This window comes from Pholis gunnellus, assembly GCF_910591455.1.
Source record: "Pholis gunnellus genome assembly, chromosome: 4".
NCBI lineage: Eukaryota > Metazoa > Chordata > Actinopteri > Perciformes > Pholidae > Pholis > Pholis gunnellus.
This window is the reverse complement of record NC_136530.1, coordinates 17414897-17436023: the sequence shown is the minus strand read 5'-3', so window position 1 is coordinate 17436023 and position 21127 is coordinate 17414897. Positions and strand designations below refer to the sequence as shown.

The window sequence follows — 21127 nt, the reverse complement described above, 5'->3', positions numbered from 1 at the left end:
TCATGGTTGGAAAGTACATTTACTCAAGAACTGTACCTAAGAACAATTTTGAGGCCCTTGTACTTTCCTTGAGTATTTACATTTAATGCTACATTCTACTTCTACTCTACTGCATTTCAGAGGCAAATACTGTATTGAACTTTTACTCTACTACTATTGCTTTGCAGATTCAAATGAATAATGCAAAATATAATCAACAACTTTTACTTTACTTTAGTAAAGGTACAAAACTTGTACTTTTACCTGTTATGGAGTATTTCTGGTATTGCTACTTGTACTTTAGTAAACGATCTATATACTTCTTCCACTTCTGAACAAAGTGGAGAACAGTGAAGTTTACGATTATGTATTACTATTATTGCTGTTATCGGCTCTCTGAGGCTGTACTTAGGCACAACTTTGCCAACGTAGCCTACTCACAATGCTAAAATGCTGATGGTTAGCAGGTATAATGTTTTTTGCGTTCACCATCAATTTAACGTGACAACATGCTAAACAGCACTAAACACAAAGCACTGCTAAGGCTGATGAGAATTACATCAGCTTTGCAGGTATCTAGTCATAAATCAAAGTATTGGACAAATATAAGTTTTTATCTCATGATGACGCCAGATAAAACGTTAAGGGATAACTAAAGTTACAAAGTACAATCCATCCATAGTTGTGCAGATATCTGACTCAAAACCACAGATGTAAACCTGTTTGTGGCGATATTTCAGTCTGGACCAAAGCGGTGGATCGTCCACCTGATAAATTAATGGACCAGCAAATGCTATAATGTTGCAAGGCAACTAGTTCCAATTGAGATTATTAAGCAAATCATAGCCAGTGAGCTTACAAAATCCGCACTGGATGTGGAAATTGTCATTAGATGTGATTTCAAATATTGCAAAGAATGCTGCTTGTATGCCGACTATGCAGAGCTAGACTGAATAAGGTAATAGCTATCGACACGGTTGATACCACACAACTGCATGATCTCTGACTGGTGCTCAGGCTTGGTTTCAGCAGTGCTGGCACAATCACACAGAGAAACTAACAGATGTGAGTCTGTAGCTGCAGCCTTTCTGTCGAGCCTCGGACTGGTCTCTGAATCATCTCAGATCTGTGTCCAGCTGTCTGTCCATCCTGCCAGCAGATGGTCTGATGGGAGGAAGTGACTTCAAACTTCCGTCAACATATTATGATGGAGGAACACGACTCACTAATGGGTTCATTGAAAGATGACACAGTCTAGTAAAGTGCTTTTACATTTAACAATGTCGGATGGAAAAAAAATCCACATTTTTGTCTGAAGTCTGTTGCATTTTTACAATAAATAATAAATGGTTGGAAAACAAAATAATATTTCTTGTAAGAAAAAACAAATTCTTAAAGCTCCTTATGGTAAGATCATTTTTAAACTATGAAATCATGTAATGCCCCTCCCTCTTCCTATTCCACCCACATACTTAACTGTGTAAGAATAATTGACAGAATGGGGTCTTCATACTTCTGCCATAGTTCCTCATTGGTTGAATGGATCACACATTTTAACTTAGAACGTCAGAAAATTCAGCAAATTGATGTTTTATCATATGTGAATAAATAAATAGAACCTACATAACACACTACAGTTTTAAGAGTGTCAACACCATTACACACACTGCCACGAGGGATCGTTTAAAGTGTGTTATTCTCTTTGCAAAGACGGAGCTGGGAAACATAAGGGGTTTGTCTCACTCATCAGAGACACCGTTATCTCAAAGTGTCAGGGAATGTTTGTTAATCAGCCTGGTAGAACACGTCAAACTCACTCTGCTGGTGTGACTGTCACCCAGGCATCCAAATGCTTCTTAAACAGTCTATGTGTACAACAATCTCTCTCTTTTACCAATTTAATGTGTTGCTCTTTCTTTAACTGCTGAAACTGTGCCAACCAATACCCTCCTCTCCAGCTGCTTCAGAGGTCGTCTTCTCTTTCGACGTGGGAAACGGGCCGCTGGAGGTTCGAGTGGAGACAAGCTTCCAGCTGAACGACAACCGGTGGCACAGTATACGAGCCGAGCGAAATGTAAAGGAAGCATCGCTACGTGTGGACGAAATCCCTGCCGCCACGCAAGAGGCCCCTGCTGACGGACACAGTCATCTGCAGCTCAACAGCCAGTTATTCATAGGTGAGGGGCAGGAGTGAGAATTTGTGTTTTCCCAATGCCTTCGAAATGTAAGAAAATAATTGCAAAGTGAGATAACTTAAAAGGTTTATTAGTGTTAGGATTTGGATTTTATTTTAAAAGGAGTCTGGGTGAGTTTAAGGTTATAGTAAGGATTGAGATTAGGCATTAGGGGAGAGAGTCATTTATGGTGTTTGAACATTAATCACATTAGCAGCTGAATGCAAGTGACAATTGCTGTCGTGTCTTATCCTTTCTTATCTGTGACAGCGACTATAGCAACACATGCACATTGCATTTCCATTGTATGAGTGGAGGAATACAGGAGATTAGTCTTTTTGTCTCAACAACAAGCAGACAGCTATTCAGATCATTTTATCCTTGGTGGACTTTATTTTACAAAGTAAATTCTGCTATTTCTGCCCTCTTTTCCATTCAGTTCATATTAGACAGCATTATGGGATCAACGTTTTACTCTGCACCACAGAAGTCCCACATGGTCAGCTGGAGTAAAGGCAGATCTTCTTTATGGCAGTATTGAGGAATCTTTGTGTGAAAAGGGCTATAGACTTTGGCACCTCTCATTACTTTTCTTTTCTACCTTGTTTGAGACACTTACCTCCAAGTCGCGGTGATATAAAGCTTTACAAAAATGTACAGGACTATTTTCACTTTCAGGCCAAGATGTGGTGCTCTAGTGACTATTTCTGGAAGCAGGACAGTGTATGTGTGAGGTGTTTTTGGACAATAATGGAGCTCTAGGCCACAAAACAATAAGCCATAACAGGCTTTGGCTACACAGGCAATACTTTTTTGTACGACCTGGTCTCCTAAAAATTACATTCCCATATAAAGAAATTACGAAATTACTTTGTTTTTTGAGGTATCAGGAATAAGTTTATTAATGATAGTTTGGAAGTCCGTGTAGGTAGAAGGTCTGGATGGACGGGTGGGTCAAATAAACGCAGTACGTTTACCCGTGTGAAACCAAAAGTCATTATTGACCTTTTTCAATTGATGTCCGTAACTTAAATAAGGTATCAAACATAGGCCTACTTATCTTAAGCCAAACCATGATGTCTTACCAAACCAAGTAGTTTTGTTGCATTTTTGTTTTGTTTCAATTTATGTTTCAGAATATGTTTCTTAATTGAGAATGCAGTTTCGTTATATAGGAACATCATTTTGACACACGGTTGTACATTTATGGTCAACTTTTGAACAATTCCACTTCTCTCTGTTTCTCTGTTCCTCTCAACTTCATCAGCTTAAAGTTTTTTCAATTCATCTATTCCACAAACAGATTCATAATTCTGTTTAACCTCTCATCGTTATCTGTTTAACTGTGTTTGAGTGGATGAAAATTCAACTTGCATTCATTTCAGGCTTTATCTTCGAGCAACTGCTGTGGATATTCGTTAATTTGTAAACAAGCATTCTGAAGAGAAAGTCAAACAACAACTAAGGATGAGATTGGAGAGATGCAGAGAGAAGGAGGCGGGCATTGATTGGCTCTCAACAATAAGCTAATAATCCATCCTGAACAGCCGGAAAGAAGTGATCATATCGTTCTCCTTGTGTGGTAATTGCTGCCCGGGTTGGTGTTTACCGGCGATGCAGAGGTATTCATATGTTTGAATGGAAATGTGATGGGATTATGAAATAGGCTGTGGGATCGAAAGTTTGTGTTTGTGTTTGACAAATACTTGATTCACTGCAAAGCAATGTGCAGTTGGGTGTGTCTCCTTCACTTGTTTTGGAAAGTAAAGGGCCATGTGCTCCAGAAATTGTTATTGTTAATCCATAATGTTAGCAGCCTGTTATCTGTGGAATCATAAATCGCTACACTGCAGAGACTGCTATATTGCTATCAATAGTGTGTCCTATTTGTAATATATAAAATTGATTTGTAAAACTAAACAAGACAGATTATTCCATATTTTAAATTAATAAGCCGTAATATTGCTTAGGTTGAATTTATACGACAAAAATAAATAAGTTATCGTATTGGTGTCTGTGTTGGTTGTGAGCATGTATCTGTGTTTATGACAGCAAAGAAAGGGGATAAATTGTTGCAGGAGGTCAGATCTCCTGAGAAGATTAAATCTGACCTCATCTGATCATCTGGAAAACATAAATCTGTAAACATTTACTGGTGGAGTGTTGGTGTGTCGGAGTGTTTTGGAGAATGACTTGACATCTGTAGAGAGGGTTGCATCTACAGTAATTAATTAATCACTGGTTTAATGTGCCACCTTGCGAGCACTCTAATTGAACTAAATCAAGCACACCCACAATGTTGCACTACCAACAGGTGATCATCTTTTGATGATGCTTTTTCCTGCTATTAATTCTACAAGAAGTGTCAGGCTGTTTAGATTCTGGAGCTTTATAATGTTGGCTGCACTGCCATAGTGTCCAGAGCATCTTTGATATTAATTATTGTTCATTTTTGTTCAACTGTCTTGAGTTTTGTCCTCTTTTCTGGCTACACTGAGGAAGGCGATACTATATTTATAATTTATAAACAATTGTGTGCTCAGGATTAAAGGGTTTGGACATAAGGGCTCTGTGGTGAGGTTCATACTTGCGAACGGTGGATGTTGTTCCGCTAGTCAGTGTATAGGTTAACATTTTATTGCACTTTTGTAGCCTAAAGGTGTTCTTTAATTGACTTTACCGTTATCCGGCAACCCCACTTTTGAGGTATGTAACCACAGTAATGTTTACTCAAAGTACATTTTGATTGACCTACCTTTTGTCTTTACACAAGCACATGTTAACACAAGTCATTTCACTTGACTAAAATATTCTATTCCCAGAGTATGTTAATGAAACACTGCAGCTCTTTTGCAAAACAAGACCTCTTTGGCGTTATAACGCCATAAGGTGAGCCTCAAAAGCTGCTTTAGTGGCTGACATCCGTACTGTCATGTACAGGGTTCTTCTTTTGAGTCCTGCAGGACTTCTTTCTCTGGCAGTTCCTGTCCTTTGTTTCTCGCCCTCTGTCAAAGTTTCTGTCCCTCACAAGTTATCGGTCTTTTGGCCAAAGTGCACTAAAACGTTGATCATTTTTGTCTTTTCTGGAAACTTTCCAGTTCAGATCTGGTTAAATCATCATTCTTTATTGAGCCAACAGAAATTATTAATTAAATGTCCCGCTATTTCTGCTCTTAGTGTGCTATTTGTGTTTAATTACTGTTGCTGCAGATGGAAACTAGAGGCGCACAGAGGTTAGAGATTTAGTGTAATGAAAAGCTGCTCTGGATGAACATTTAAAGCTCCGCCAGACTCAAACTGTGAGAGTAATTTCCTGCCAACTCCATTTGCCAAGAACAATAACGACTGTAATGCGTGGATGTAAAATAAAGACGCTGCCAGCTTTGAACTCGGGGAGAATTGTAATTTTTCCAAGTCTAAACTCTGTGAACAGTGTGAGGTTGTTATATTAGAATGCTAATTGTCAGGTGAAAAGAGGAAGAGTTTCTTCCTCTCGCCTGTTAGTGGAAAGAATGAATATCGGAGACCAGATGGCTCATCATCCACAACCAGCCAATCTACATCCAGCACAGTGATAAAGGAAGTGACAGTGTCTCAGTGCCCTCAGAGCATCCATGGCCTTGTGCTGCATTGGTAACATGTGCTTATCAATCATAATTTACTGCAGAGAAAAGTAAAAAATATAGATTTACAATTATACGGAGAGAGAATGAAAAGTGAGTGTGACCACTGTTGCTAGATTGTCTGTTTTTCTTCCAACTTTTGTTCTAATTTCATTAGGCGGGTAGACATTTTTTACCTTATACGGCAGCTGCATTCTCGCGTTAAAGAGAATCTCAGGATCAGAGATTACAACACAACAGACCACTACAATACAAAGACATCTACGACATAACGTCTACAAGTTATGTTGCTGTCTGTTCATTTTTTGAATGTTACCGGAATTTTTTTACACATTGCACCTTTAGGCTTATTACATTGAGGCTAAAACTTTATTTTTCCTTTTTTTAAATTGCTATTAAGTGAGCTTCGCAATAAAAATGTCATTAAAGTTACATCTCTCCATATAAGTGAATACTTTTTTGGGTTGTATGCAAAATTATCTAAAGGACTTGGTGGAGATGATTTTCTTTTTATAACTGTTACCTTTGATTTGTGTTGGCTTGATTATAAGAGGCATATAGCTGAGATGCTTTTGAACATATGACTATTGGGCAAGGTTTTAAGCTCTGATTGGTTTACTTGGTGTCAGTCCAAACTGGGGTAATGGACACAGTGTGCTAGTAGTTGTGTATAATGTGTACACCGTATCTGTTTTTGTTTGCAGGAGGCACCGCCTCCAGACAGAAGGGCTTTCTCGGCTGCATCCGCTCTCTGCAGCTGAACGGTGTGACTCTGGACCTGGAGGAGAGGGCGAAGATCACCCCAGGTGTCAGACCTGGATGCCCGGGCCACTGCAGCAGCTACGGCTCGCTCTGCCAGAACCAGGGTCGCTGTGTGGAAAGAGTTAATGGTTTCTCCTGCAACTGTGACCAGTCAGCCTACACTGGGGCCTTCTGTCATAAAGGTGCATGCATTCAAATACACACTGGAGACTGAATGTCAATAAATACTCTGATATGCTGTCATTGATGGTCTGTGCCTTGAAGTAACAATTGAATGTCAAAAAGCCTCGGAGAGACATGGTCTGATGTCATTTTAAAGATAAAACACAGTCTCTCCTCCAACTTCAAGTTCTTTAGTTTTGTGTCCCAACAATAGCCTTGACCATTTATTTTCCTTGTGAATAAGAGATGAGAGAAGCACATTTAGCATTAACTTCATTACTGTGTCTGTATTCAGAGGCTATCCCAACAAAGGGGAAGAGATTTGTTTGCCAGTAGTCAGAATCTACATACCTTTAGCAATTTATCTACATTTAAAAAAAACGTGATTTTATCTGGCTCACCGTCCCTCGTTGTTTGTGTAACTAATGAGAAGCTCTGCTGTGAATTGACAGTACGCTAAGCCACGCCCCCCTTAGTTACTGTTGCTTTGCCTGTCAAGCTTTTTATTCTCACACAGTTCCCAACAGTTGCAGATTTACCACCTGATTTTGGTAACAATTGGTCCTTGTTATCAGACAGAGGAAGACAAAAGCAAGCTTTTCATTTATAAAACTGTTTTGCCTGCCTGCGTGTCTCTTCCAAATTTTTAACAGCTGAAAAAAGCTTTCTCTTGCTGACTTTCTAATGTTTCTAGCTGACTATTAGAACAATAATTTTCTAAATGCAGCACATTTTGATTAATGTGTGTGCTGACACAGGGGTTTATCTTTATAGCTTTACAGAACACAAGTATGACCTATCCCTGGTACTTTAATGTGGAGCAGAGGGCAAAGATGGGACTGCTTTCTGAAGAGGATCCTTCAGTCAGCAGACATTAGACTGACCCTGACCGTCTCTCTCGTTCACTGTCTGCACAGCTTGGCCTCTCGACGCTCGTTTTGAGTGGTTCATAATGAGCCTGTTCTGTCCTGAAGGTCAAGCATCGGGATTATTTTAGGACTCTTCTAGCCCACCATGCCATTGTGTCGACCATGCGATGCATCAAGGGCTTGTTGTGCAGTGTTGAAAGTCAACATATCAAACACTGTCAGTATGTAGACATATATTATTAAAGCATAATTCAACATTTCGTAGAATACACTTATCACTCTGTTGCCAAGAGTTAGAGAGAAGATGAATACAACTCTCATGTGTGTGTTTTGCAGCCAGCAGCTGGTTATCCTAGCTTAGCATAAATACTGGAATCAGAGGGAAATGGCTAGCCTGGCTAAAATCTCCCCACCAGCTCCCCACCAGCATTTTTTAAATCTGAACAAAACCCAAGGCATACAAACAACTTGTGGTTTTACTGTTATTTGCCTGCATATACCTACTCAACCGAGTTGTCTGATTCATCTAGCATCGTGACATGAAACAACAGTTTCTTGGTTAAAAAAAAGAAGCTATCGAGCAAATGAGCGCAGAGAGGGGACTAACAAGTCCCGCCCCTGCCAAACAGTGGCAGTGCACCAAATTTACCAGTTAAGAACATTCAACAAAAAAGTATTGGATTTTAGACATGAAATTGAAAATGACCTTGGCTACAAATACAGTTGTGCGTTTATCTTAAGGAACTACTTATACGTGGGATATATGTGTGGTTCAGTTAGCTTTTATATGCTGATATTGTAAACGCATTTTATTAAGTTTCCAAAACATTAAACATATGAATCAAATAAGAAAAATATTTGTACACTTATCACGTTTTTCCTTCCATATCCAGTGACAACAGTTTATTACCGATGCAGTCGAGAGGGGCATGTCAGAGTGAAAGCCATACATAGGAAGTTCACTGATCAATTTTCTAACTTGCAGAGGTTTCAGCCAGCTTTAAGTCATCAACGTCTGTCGCCTACAACTTCAAGGAGCCCTATGAACCGAACAGGAACAGCAGCATCTTGCCTTTCTCCATCTACTCTGATATGACGCTGAGAGGAGAAAACATCTCCCTGAGCTTCAGGACCAGTCAGTGTCCTGCTCTGCTGCTCTACGTCAACTCTTTCTATCGGGAGTACCTGGCACTGCTCATCAACAAACATGGTGAGGACAATGACATTTTCCTTTTCTTCTATTGGTTTTGCCAGCAAGCCATTTTCTTAACTCTCACTCGATGTTTTTTCTCCCTCTGCATTCAGTCTGTCATCCTCTGCTGCCCGAATCTTCACGGTCAGGCTAATTGCTATAGTGCAAGGTTTAAGGAAAACATTAGCTGCAGTTCCTATTAAAATGTAATTCTGCTTGCAGCAGGGGGTCCTTTTTCCCATGTTCTTGCCATTGTGATTGTTTATTGTGTTTACATTTTCATTACTGGCTTTGCCATTGAGCTTCCCAGAGCTCTGGTTAGCAAAGAGCTATGCCAGCATTCTGCATAGCAAAATAGGACTCCTACAAAATAGGACAAAATAGGACAAAATAGGACTTGCCATTATCCAGCGTCTGCAACTTGTAAATATGAATGAATTACATGTTTGTTTTTTTGCCAGTGTGAAGTTGAGTTCAGGTGTTACAGATTTATCTTGTACTTTTCAACAAAAACTAGCAAATTGAACCATTGATGAACATATTTTGTGGGATCCTTTAAGCCTTTAGGTGAAATGTACTTTTAATATGATTGTTAGGATTTATGTATTAATATTTTTGTTATAAACTCTGCTGTTAGTAGAGGTAACGTTCAGCTTTTTTTAATTAGTGAGAGAAATAGCTGGTTTTGTATAGTTTATCAAGTCGTCATCAGGTATCTGCTGTCTCGCTAAAGTATCTAATTATATTCCAGAGAGAGGTTTCTTTTGGATGCACCACAAAGGCTTTTCTCATGTTTCTCTCTATTGCTGCTGTAGTAACAGGAGCCTTAGCTGCTGCAAAACAAAGACACTTTACTATCTAAGTCACTCACTCAGAGTGTGAAACTCTCTTTGCACGCTGCAAGATTGTTTTTATTATCAAGATAATCTGGGAATTGCTCCCTATGGTCTGTGGGAAAAAAGCAACATAGTGAGTCATAATTATAAAACATTATTGAAAAGGTCATTAAGTATTCAGGGTTAGGATCTTTGAAGAAAGACTATTTCCTATCATTGTTGGTAACCAGTTAAGTCTGCAGATATCTTGGAGTCTTCAATTATCTCAGCGACATGGACTTTATTAAGTGTAACACTGTAAAAAAAAAAAAGAGGGGAGGGGGGGCAATTTAATATTGGAGAGTTATTCATAGAGATAAAGTATTAATCCACAAAGTATTAAATAGTTTGTAGCGTCTTAGTGCAGCAGCTGGTATCTTGGAACATTCAGATTTCTGGATGAAATGTCTCTTTTAAAGGAGTGAATATGTCTTCTAAGATGTTCAGAGCCAGAATATGGACATTTTCTAAGGATAAAGTGCTTAGTTAATCAGAGACTGGTTAAAATGTGTCTCTTTACATTTCTCTTTAATTTTGGTACAAATGTTTGTACCAATCAGCAACACTGTAAAGATGAAATCAGATTGTCTTGCATTTTTAGCGTTCATGGCATGGGCTTCCCTTTATTGTTGGTGATCAACAATTGTAGTGTATAGTATATACAACTTAAATAGTTTTGAGCACTTGCTTATATTACATCAGTTGTATGTTTAATATTCATTATTCAGCGCCCTAGTCAAATTGCCCCTCAGGGACAAATAAAGCTCTTCCTGAATGTTGTAATTTGACATTATTATGTAATAGATTTAAGTTAAAATCATGCTTCATTACTAACAAAGAAAACACGATTGAAACTTGATTTTCTGTGATTTTGTACATGCTTGCTTTAAATAGTAAGATTGTGGTGTTCTGTGTTTGCAAAGATGAGCTGGAATTGAGGTACAAGTTGCACAGCAGCAGAGATGTGGAAGTGATGGGGAGCAGAGTCACCAACTTGGCTGATGGACGTCTGCACACGGTGATCATCAGGAGACTGGCAGACACCGTCTCTGTTCAGGTACACACACTGTGTCTCACAGATCACCACAAACACTGTAAACCAAAGCGTAGGAAGACATCTTTTTAAATTAATTTTGCATGCTCAATGTTCCTTTAAAAGTATGTCATCCAAAAATGCATTACATTGGTAAATAAACCCACTGCTCACACTGCACTCAATACCTGATAATGAAAGGAAGACTGCACAGGGACACTAACGCTAGTTGTCATATTATTCATTACAACTGCTGGCTGATACTTATTTTGCGACCCCCATGGTTCATTCTCCCACAGCAAATTAATCATATTTACATGTAAACAACTGCCTATAGCTTACTTATGTTCCTCCAAGTCATAATATGATCCAGCTTTTGATTAATAGGTATTGGCTATAAATCCAGATGTTTGCTCTCTAATTGACAGCTGTCTTTAATCATGTCATCCCACTGTGCTCAGTTAAACACTGACCAACCACAGAATACAGAAACATCAGCCAGCATTTTAAATTAATGCTATGACAGTGAACGTCGGCAAGCAATAATCTTCACATTATTATATTATCATAGGATAAAAAGTTATGATTAAAAGATCAATCCCCTCAGGCACGCCAGTGGATATCTCACCGTGGGCATCAAAATATTATAGAGATATTCCTCTGACCAAAAGCTTTTAGAAACCTGATGTAATAGATAGATAAATAAATCATATATTTCCTTTGTTTTCCACCTACTTTCTATCTCCTCCTTTTCAGCGGCTCCCATTTCATCTCAGGTTGATCAACATTAGAGGATGTCTTATTGATAAATGATCCACTAAAATCCAAATCTCTGTGTTTGCAAGCAATGCATCACGCACGCTCTTTTATTATAAAAGTGTCTCTGAGGCATTTACCATCTCAGAACCTGCTTCACTTCTCTGCTCAGCTACTGTGAACCACTGTGCCTCACGGGTCTATTGGTTTCCAGCTTTGGGGTTCAATCCCATTTAAATATGCAGGTCAAACCAGAGGTTCAGCCTCCGGCTAGCTTTTCATGTGTAATTGCTTCCTTCTCTGCAGCCATTTGTCGTTTCATCACAGAGCTTTATTTAAAAACGTAACAATAGAAAGTTGTCCTCGAAAAGTTTGTTGCTGCTATCAGGTTTTGCTTTCTACCTGCTAAACTTTTACCTTTACAGATGTGACATACATTATCTTTCAGATCGACCAGAATACCAGGGAGGACTTCAGCTTGACATCTGATGTGGAATTCAACGGCATCAAATCACTCATTCTGGGCAGAGTGCAGGGTAAGTGAGGCTCTCTTAGCTCAGACTCCAGCACTTAAACAGACTCATTTGAATAACAGCACTGAGATGTTTGGTGCCCGATGCGACAAAACACTGTTGTGGAGCTTTATGCTGTTTTCTATTCATCATGTTGGGCGGACCAGAGGGAAAGCTGCAGTCTGAGCAACAGCTGTTGTGCTTTTTATAAACAAGTTGACATCCATATTCAAATGGTCACAGAGAGAGCACTTTACTGTGGAGATGCAAAGTAAGAGCCTTAGAAATGACAAAAGGTGGAGCCACCCACTTAAGTCGCTGTCATGTGGCATTAGATGCATTTTGAAGGGAGGTAGGGAAAATATCTGTGCAAATGGCATTGTTTTTTCAGTAATGCATGAGTTCACATGATATAGTATACGTTGGCGAACTTTTATCTTTGTTATCGAAGCGGTGAGTAATACAGTCTTCATGTCTGTCTCGCTGAGCGGGGCTTCAGACAGCTGTAATGGTAATAACTTTAGAAAAGGTCCTTCACTTTGTATGGTAATGAGGAGAGATTGAAAAGAACAAATTACTTGGAAGATTGGAGTCAGCACCCGGCAATATAGCATAACAACCAATAAGTCTCAGCTGCTGTGTGTGGGGTCAAACTAAACCAGGAAGTCAGACAGTATAGTTCAGCCTTTCTCTGCCTGACAGAACATTTTACGTTCACATCAATCCTGTTGTCCTCAGGACTGATCCGTCTGTCCCAGGCTTCTCCTAAAGGGGAACGACTTTGTACCACATTCGTGATGCCTTTGTGTTATTGTCTGCTGTGTCTAATGTTTACTTTTGGACAGCACCAAACAAAATGCTGTCACAAACATGTGGGTCTGAAATAGGGTTGGGAATCAAAAGAGCTTTAAGAGAAATTTTAAATAATTTGAAATGTACATATTAAAAATAATTAAGTTAAAGTTTAAGATTGAGGAATTAGATCAAAAAATCCCATTTATCTCTAAAAATGTACCTCAGTGATTTTTTTTGATATGGCTAAAGCAGCGGTAGTGTAGAATGGTTACCAGCCGGGATCCTTTGCTGCATGCCATGCCACTCTCTCTTTCTCCTTATTTCCTATCTGCCTCTTCACTATCAACTATCTGATGAAGTTGTAAATTCCCCCAAAATGGCACAGTAAGTGCTGCTTACCTCTGTGATTTGTTGGAGCGATGTTGCCTCCGGGGCCCCGTTCTATGAAGTAGGATTTACGATTTAACCAGATCTTTTACTCAAGGAAATCTGCATTTTTTTTAATTTCAGATACAAAGATCAGGGCAAGTCCAGTTCAGTAACTGTGACACCTTATGCTCTGAAACTAACCTGCCACATTGCAAGAGCAGTATTTAAGTAGCAGAGCATTTAATCAGACATTCTATCTGTTTCAAGAAGGTTGTGCCCTTTCATTGAAGGTTCAATTGAAAAAGAGGCTCAAATTATTCCCCAAGCACTTTGCTGAGAACGGGTCAAGCTCTCGTTGTGATATTCTGTCATTGTCGGAGGAGCTTCTTTATGTGCGTTATTGTTTTTCATCACAATTCATAATCTACCTCAACAACCTTCTTAAACCTCACATTCACTCAGTGTGGATCTGCACTCACATCGTTACAGACTCTTGCCAATGGCAGCTTCCTGTATGATATTGGAGATGCTGAACATATCAGGGAACCAACAGTGTGCAGATCCATCCGAAAAGTGTGCCTTGCACTGAAGCACTTTCTGTACATTTTCGTTGTTTATCCGGGGACATAAAGCATTAAGCTCTATCTATGAGGAATTCTACAGAACGCAGGTAGGTTCATCCTACGTACAAATCTATACAGTTTGAAGGGTTTAGGTACTGAGCTGTTTGAACAATGAATAATCATTATCTGACAATTCAAGATTTTAGAATATAATTGGCTGTAAGGATGGAACTCAGATTCTTATTAAAGCTTTCAATGTGAACGACGATGATTATGTGAACTGGAAATTTCTTCAAAGCATCAACGTGCAGGTAATGACATGGCTGCAAGTGTCAAAGAGCCCCCAAAACAACCCCAAAACAAGATGGCCGGACTGTGAGGGACACGATTTGCCACAACCATTCCAACTCCTTCATCCCAAGGAGTTTCCTTTTAAACTTTTTTTTTTCATGCATGCTCAGCAGTAGTTTATTAACAACCTGCACACCAGTGGAAATTTTTTTATAATTTCACTTTCACTTGTGCTCTCGTATTTTATTTTCAAGTTTTTATTTTTTATTTCAAATTCATCAGATCACATTTTTTGGATTAGTTTTTTCCAGATGAACTTTATATAGATCGTTTAACGCCATTCGGTATGAGAGATTACATTTTGTTAGGAGGTTATAGTGATCATCATATCTTATGATTTAAATTAGACACGTGTGGAAACAAAGGAAGGAAACAAAAAGGCTATAAAGCAAATACAATATTACCTTATAATTTAAACACATGTTTAAATGATGTGTTTGTACTTGACATTTACCTGCTGCCAAGTGCTTTTTACACCACTGGGGTAAAACCTTATTGAAAAACATCAAATGCATTAAGTATTATAGTGTACAATGCTGGCAAAATTACATAAAAATTCTCAAAAGTTACTTTAAATATGGAATGCAAAATTACATCTTTACACAACTTGATCTTCTAAACAATATCTCAACGCTGTCTGCATTTCTTCAAGAATATTTGCGGGTACTTTTAGTACGCTGTCATGATTACTTCTTGCTCTGTTGCTGTGAAAACTTAGAACCCAGTTTCTCTGTCCGAATACATTATTTTAAATATCGCCGCGAACGTGCACGTTTCAAACCCGACCTATCGGAGGTTGAGTGAATCTCAGGAACCAACTATTCAGCAAGTGTAGCATTTGACTCATGCTATGTTCACACTACTAGCAACTAAAGTAACAAAATGCCCAAGCGCAACCAGCTACATTGTCGGCGAATCGCCGTTTAAGTGTTTCAAGCGACATCGCTGACATAGTTATGTTGTTAAATAGAACTGGCTAACTGCTTTTTTTTAGATGGAACAGAACAGGGTGAATCTATCTTGCTTTCATTCACTTTTCAGTCACTTTGGTGACCAAAACTCCTTTACAAATAAGTCATTCAATTGTTAGCTGGGCCAACCAGCAGTGTTTGTATTGAAAGAAGTTAAACTGAAACAGATCCCATCGAAACACGGCATATGTTTCATTGATGGAGACATTAAACAATTACATAAAATCTGATCATCTATCCGTCCATCCATCCATCCATCCATCCATCCATGCATTCATCCTTTTTTTAACTCGCTTATCATGTAGAGGGTCTCTGGAGCTGGAAACGTAGCACATATTGGGTGAGAGGCAGGGTACATGCTCGACAGTTTGCTGATCAAAAGGTCAACTGGCTGTTACTGTATGCCTGCTTTTACCTAAAATAACGAGGTTTATTGCTTTCAACATACAATATTTTGGTTTATTTTCTTTCTTACATAATATTACACAATTTGAAACAATGATAAGAAGAAGAACCAGAAGAAGAACCAGAACTGAAATCTATTGAATATCCCAACCTATAGGCTTAGAATTGATGTCGGTCCTGTTTTTACATTCAGCTCCTTGCATTTTTTTTTGCTGTTGACCCAGACCATGTTGCTGTGTGACCCAGCCTTCCCTCTGCTGAGCCAGAGGACCCGGCAGTCATATCAGTATCACAGAGGCAGCAAGATAGTTGATATACTGTCACTCCCTGCCAGCGCTGTCATCTATCAGCCTAACTAATGGACCAGGAAAGAATGGAGAGACTGAGCTGCTCACAGAGAAAGAGAGATAAAGAGAGGGAGGGTGAGATAATGATACAGAGAGAGGTGTAGGTAAAGGCCAACAGCTTGGTGTGGGAGGACAGTAATCCTCAGTTTGTGGATACAAGGCCAGCGCTGTCAGTGTGAGGTTTAACGGCTCGCACAAACATCAAACACATTTTTTTATCTTTATTTTTTTTTCTTCATTTAGAAAAACTACACATTCTAGTGTCTCATATACTTACTTTTAGTTGTTTGGTTCCAAATATTGGGGTTTTGCTTTCACCATATTCACAGATATTCCTCATAGATATTATTACAAATATAGCATTTTTGACTACATAATAGCTAGTTAGCTATAGTGAAGCCAATATCGAGAAAAAGTCTTCTAATCAATGAAGAAAAGAAAGGTACACTAAGAGCCAAGACACACTGCCGCCGAACAGCGCACGTCACAACAGCCGCCCCTAGGCGCGTACTGGCACTCGTTGATGCACCACGCCACTTCACACCACTGTCCTATTTTCAGCCTCGCCGCCCCTGGAAAAACTTTTTTTACTTCCACTCCCTGCTTGTACATCCCGGCGCCTGTAGCAGCTCTTCTTCTCTGCTCCCATGGCAGCTTGACTTCCTCTCCTCAACTCTTGCCGTTTCTGTCTCTCGTGTATGTCAATGAATGGATGAGGAAAGAGGTTTGTTAAAATCGAGGAATATCTCAAACCCACAATCTCGTCGTGATTGAGTGCTGCAGGAATTAATCCTAAATTCTGTAAATGAGTTAACATTCTTGCACTTCCGATTCCCTCATGTCAAAGTGAATGTTTTATTTATTTATTTTGGTTAGCTGCCTGAAATAAGATCTGTGGTGAAAACAAGTGTAAGATATTTTAACATGTTGTTGTATGTTATAGAATACGTCAGTAAAAACGGCTCTCGTGTATTTTGTCTTAAAAAAAGATGCTTGCTAACCACAGACTAAATGAGACTACAAAACGTCCTCGACGAACTCTAGTCCAGCTTCACAGCCTTGTTGTGGATACATGCACTCATGCGACTGTGGTGTAATGCATTTATAGCCTTAGCTTTTTACTTCTGTCCATTCATGCTTCAAAAATCATAACAGTGGTGTTCATTTGTGAAGATTATCCTCCTGAACAAAATGTATAGGTATCGTAAACTGTGTTTGCCACAGAGCTTTTTTTTTTGCAATTATCAAAAACCTAGTGGAAAAATACCATCAGCCTTTTGTCGAGGGAACCAGTGCGACGCTAACATCTGGGGCTGGCCTATGAACATACGTCATCCCTGCAGCAGTCTATGAAGACATTGGCAGGGCACGCCATAGCTCTGAAAATCTGCTTTTCATGTGAGAAATCAAGTTTAACTAGTGAGCATCTCTACATGATGTTAAGGCAGTGCACATGTGGAAGAAGTACTCGGTTCTTTTACTGTACAAAAAGTAGTAATAACCATGTAAAAAAGAAATAGATGCGCTGCAGCATTGCGCTTTCTATTGGTGCTAAGGGCGGCACATGGTGCGCACCGTGATGCCACGAGGCACTGCGTCCCCAGTGTTTTTTTTTTTCAGCTCAATACAATAGACAATCTAAGCTACAGTTGTTAATTAAATCTGTTGTGTCATCATATTTTTCTCCCGTCTCATTTATTTGCCTTCCACCTTGCAGGCTGCTCAATAGATATACGTGTGTCATAACATACATAATTCAAAGTCAAATTATTTCCTGCTGCTCAGATTCAATTTACAACTTAATCAAAGCCTGATCAAATATACAGCTGATAAACAGCCCTCTCCAGCCAGGCCACTCTGCAGTAGCCCATTCATGTGGTGAAAGGTTGCTTCTCACCGGTAATAACTTAGATGAGTGGCATTAATGTGCTGTGTAATCAAATTGCACTGCAGGAATAATTGTTTTTCGCACTGACATTTATAGCAATTGAAGATTTTATTTAGCACCTTCTGTCACAAATGATGACCTAAGCGCATCAACCGCAAGTGAGACTCAGTGGCAAAAAAAAAGATTCACTTGACTCCACTCTTGGAACATGAAGGTATTCACCCAGCACTTTCATACTGTACAGCAGGGTAATTCAGCTAAATTGTTCAGGGGGCCACATTTTCAGTCCAATGGCCGCCGCACCGCACTCCACTCATACGGCGGTTGCAGCAAATAACTTCGCACCCATGCTCAATCCCCCTCAGGATAGTTCTATCAGCGCTGTTGCTATTGTGCCTCCGCCCTTCACCGCAGCTCCTCGGGCAAGCGAGGACAGAACTGGCAAGAGGTCTGCGGGTTAAGCACTAGCCCGGCATGGACAGCACTGCGGCTGCTATGCTGCTGGAATGACGGTCTGACTGGAGGATGTAGCCGGTCCGGCAGCTGGGCGGACCCCAGAAGAGGCCCATGCAGGGCACAAGACTGCACATGTGCGCGGGGATCAACCCAACAGCGACAGCCTTTAGAGGGCGAAGCCTGTACGATTATAGAACCAGACTGCAGTAATTGTTTTAAAACATGGCCTTCAACCTTTAAAAACATGGAAAAAGCCTTTGAACGTGATGTGTGTTTTGTCAGTTTCATCCAGAGTTTTATTTTGCATTTCCAGCCAGTTTTGCAGCATCAAAATGGATATTAAAATAATGAAGAGTTAGATAGATACCACTTATCATCGCAAACGTGCCCTCATCAAGATAAATGTGTATCACTGGTTTATTTGAAATGTGTAATTGGAACTTGCTGATAACAAATGCGTCTTTGTGTTTCTCTCTGTACTGTAGATTCTGCTGAGTTGGATGCAGAGCTTGCCAGCTTGGCCTCTCTTGGATTCACCGGCTGCCTGTCGGGTGTTTTCTTTAACGCCATCAGTCCTCTGAAAGCCGCTCTGCTGCACCCTGACAGCCCTGTTATTGTCAGTGGCCCATTGGCCCAGTCGAGCTGTGGTTCTTCCTCTCCGGCCAATCCATATGCGACAGAAATCACACACTCCTCATCAGGTACAAGAAGCAGACTCAGTCCTTATATCCCTTATACTGAATATCATTAGGCAACCAGCCCACCCGTCTCCCTTTCTGGTATGTCTTCAATAGTATTTTTAGGGCTGTTCATTAGACTTTTTATGGGCTCATTAACCATCCTCCACGCTAAGCAGACAAAGTGATGGCACTACAACAGATGAGATTAGTCAGACAACTCTAGTGAAGTCCTTTGAGGCTGTTCCAAGGCTTTCAAACAAGCACTGTCTGCACTGACTGATGGTTCTTACAGTGACTCTATCTATCCCCATACACTCCTTTACCTCATCTTCTTTGTTCTCCTGCTATACGTTTTGTCTGTACTTTTTACCTTTCTTTTCTGGACTCTTTTCCTGCTTTTATTGTTTTTTTTCTTTGTCTTTCTCTCGACAGACCAACCTGGTTCTGTGGATCCAGGTCAACCTTTAGTCAACGCCATCAGGAGTGACTCGGCACTAATTGGAGGTAATGCAATTGATTTTAGCAGGAGTAAGTAAATATCCTAACAGTTGAGGAAGTGTGACATCGTAAAGAGGGTTGGTACAAAAAAAAACAACTTTGCTGACAAAAGGATTTTAGATTTGCGTTTCCATTTCAAAACCACTTAAATGCAGCGTTCAACTCATCAATTCCAGTGTTGCAGCTATAAACATGTCAGGTCACACCCTTGTCGTCACAGACATCGGCATATGATACAGTATATGTCTAGTTGATATATATAAACATATATATAACTTGATGCATGGTCCTCCCTCACTCGCTACCATATTCATACATTTTCAACAAGGTGAGTAATTAATCTGTGTTTAAGTAATCTATATATTATTTAAAAATATTTGTGTATGAACGGATTAAGCACGTGGGATATAATGTGAGCTTTAGAGGTGTTGGTAATTCTAAACTTTTCTAGCAAAACCAGCTTACCGTTTCTCCTTGCTGGAGTCTTTGCTCGCAAACTGCCTCCCACCTATAGCTCCATATTTAAAGGTGCCTTTTGAAGTTTTCTCGTAAACAAAGTACAGTGATATTTACATTGATTGTTTCTCACTAAAACCCAATTTCCAGTCTCTGTCTCATGGTATCCTCATACAACGGTTTGTATGATATCTGACTAAAAGTTACTCTTCACTTTTAGGACTTTTTCAAAAAGCCACAAAAGCCGAAAATAACCTTGTTTCTTACGTTCATGCATGTGATTTTAAATCCAAAGTCCTTTTGTGTTTTTTTAGGGGTGATTGCAGTGGTGGTCTTCGTCACTGTGTCTGCCTTGGCGATAATGGCCAGATTCATCTGCAGCAGGAAAGAGACGTATCGAAACCAGGAAGTCAAAGCAGCACAGCCTGAAGATGGCCACGAGCCCCCCTTCAGCAGCCAGGCAGACTCTCTGAGCGCTCGCAGTGAAAACCAAAAGGAGTATTTCATTTAGCAGGAGCCCAGAGCGCCCACTGACCCGACAGGACAGAGCTGGAGGATTCACCAAGAGCTCAGTGCGTTTCTAGACACACGGAGCCTCTGAGCCACTGGTACCAGTGGATCAATGAGATGTGACGTCAAAAACAGAACAATTTATTAAGGGTTTCTTTAGTTCCTTTCTGCTGTCGATTTAAATATTTCAAAAATGTAAATGGTAATTTGTGTGCTTATAACAATAGTTCTCCGATGTATTGAAAATAATTTATCAAAAGGAAAAATGCAGAATGAATGTATTGATCAAAACACAACTTTGTTCCAGTTGAACAAAACTTTGGACTTTTTCTACAAGGATGATGCACTTTCTTTGCAATATAAGATGTCAGAGCCATACACTATCTGTCATAATATGAGAAGAATGAGCGGAGGATTGACTGTGTGTATCACATCTGGACATAAGAGCTCAGCAAAAGCACAGTTTCAGAATCAACTAAAATCCATCTGTAAGCAAACAGGATTTCAACACATGCTGTATATATGAATATTAAAGTCACTTCTTTGGTATTATCTTTCACACTTTAAGTCTTTGAGTTAGTCAGAAAGCTTTTATGTTACTTGCTGTGCTTTTTCTTTATATCATGAGAAAAATAAAAACTTTAAAAATAAACTTTTTGTACTTTTACTTCTTGCCTGCACCACCTGCAGTGAGCAGGTGGTGCAGGCAATCTCAACAGAAATCGCATCAGAAATCTCAAAGTAACTCAACAGTGAAGCTTTCAGCAGCACCGACTATAAAACACTGACTGTCTGTCACCTCCTCCGCTCTGCCAACAATTAATGTGTTTTTGCAGAAGCATTAATCTGTGTTTGCCTGACGGGTACACTAAAACATAATAAGAATGAAAAGTAAACTAAG

General features: G+C 39.6%; 1 protein-coding gene across 1 annotated transcript in view; it reads left to right on the top strand.

The window, feature by feature from the left end:
* The window catches only part of LOC306694966 (contactin-associated protein-like 4), a gene marked incomplete at its 5' end in the record, with an annotated part of 76849 nt that extends 56395 nt beyond the window's left edge, over positions 1-20454 (top strand). The window contains 8 exons of the mRNA XM_079158040.1: positions 1938-2156; positions 6481-6720; positions 8555-8779; positions 10560-10693; positions 11874-11961; positions 18568-18783; positions 19195-19266; positions 20031-20454. Of these exons, the coding sequence (XP_079014166.1) occupies positions 1938-2156; positions 6481-6720; positions 8555-8779; positions 10560-10693; positions 11874-11961; positions 18568-18783; positions 19195-19266; positions 20031-20227 (1391 nt within the window). The 3' untranslated portion in view covers positions 20228-20454. The remainder of the gene's footprint in view (positions 1-1937; positions 2157-6480; positions 6721-8554; positions 8780-10559; positions 10694-11873; positions 11962-18567; positions 18784-19194; positions 19267-20030) is intronic.
* Between the last annotated feature and the right edge of the window lie 673 nt (positions 20455-21127).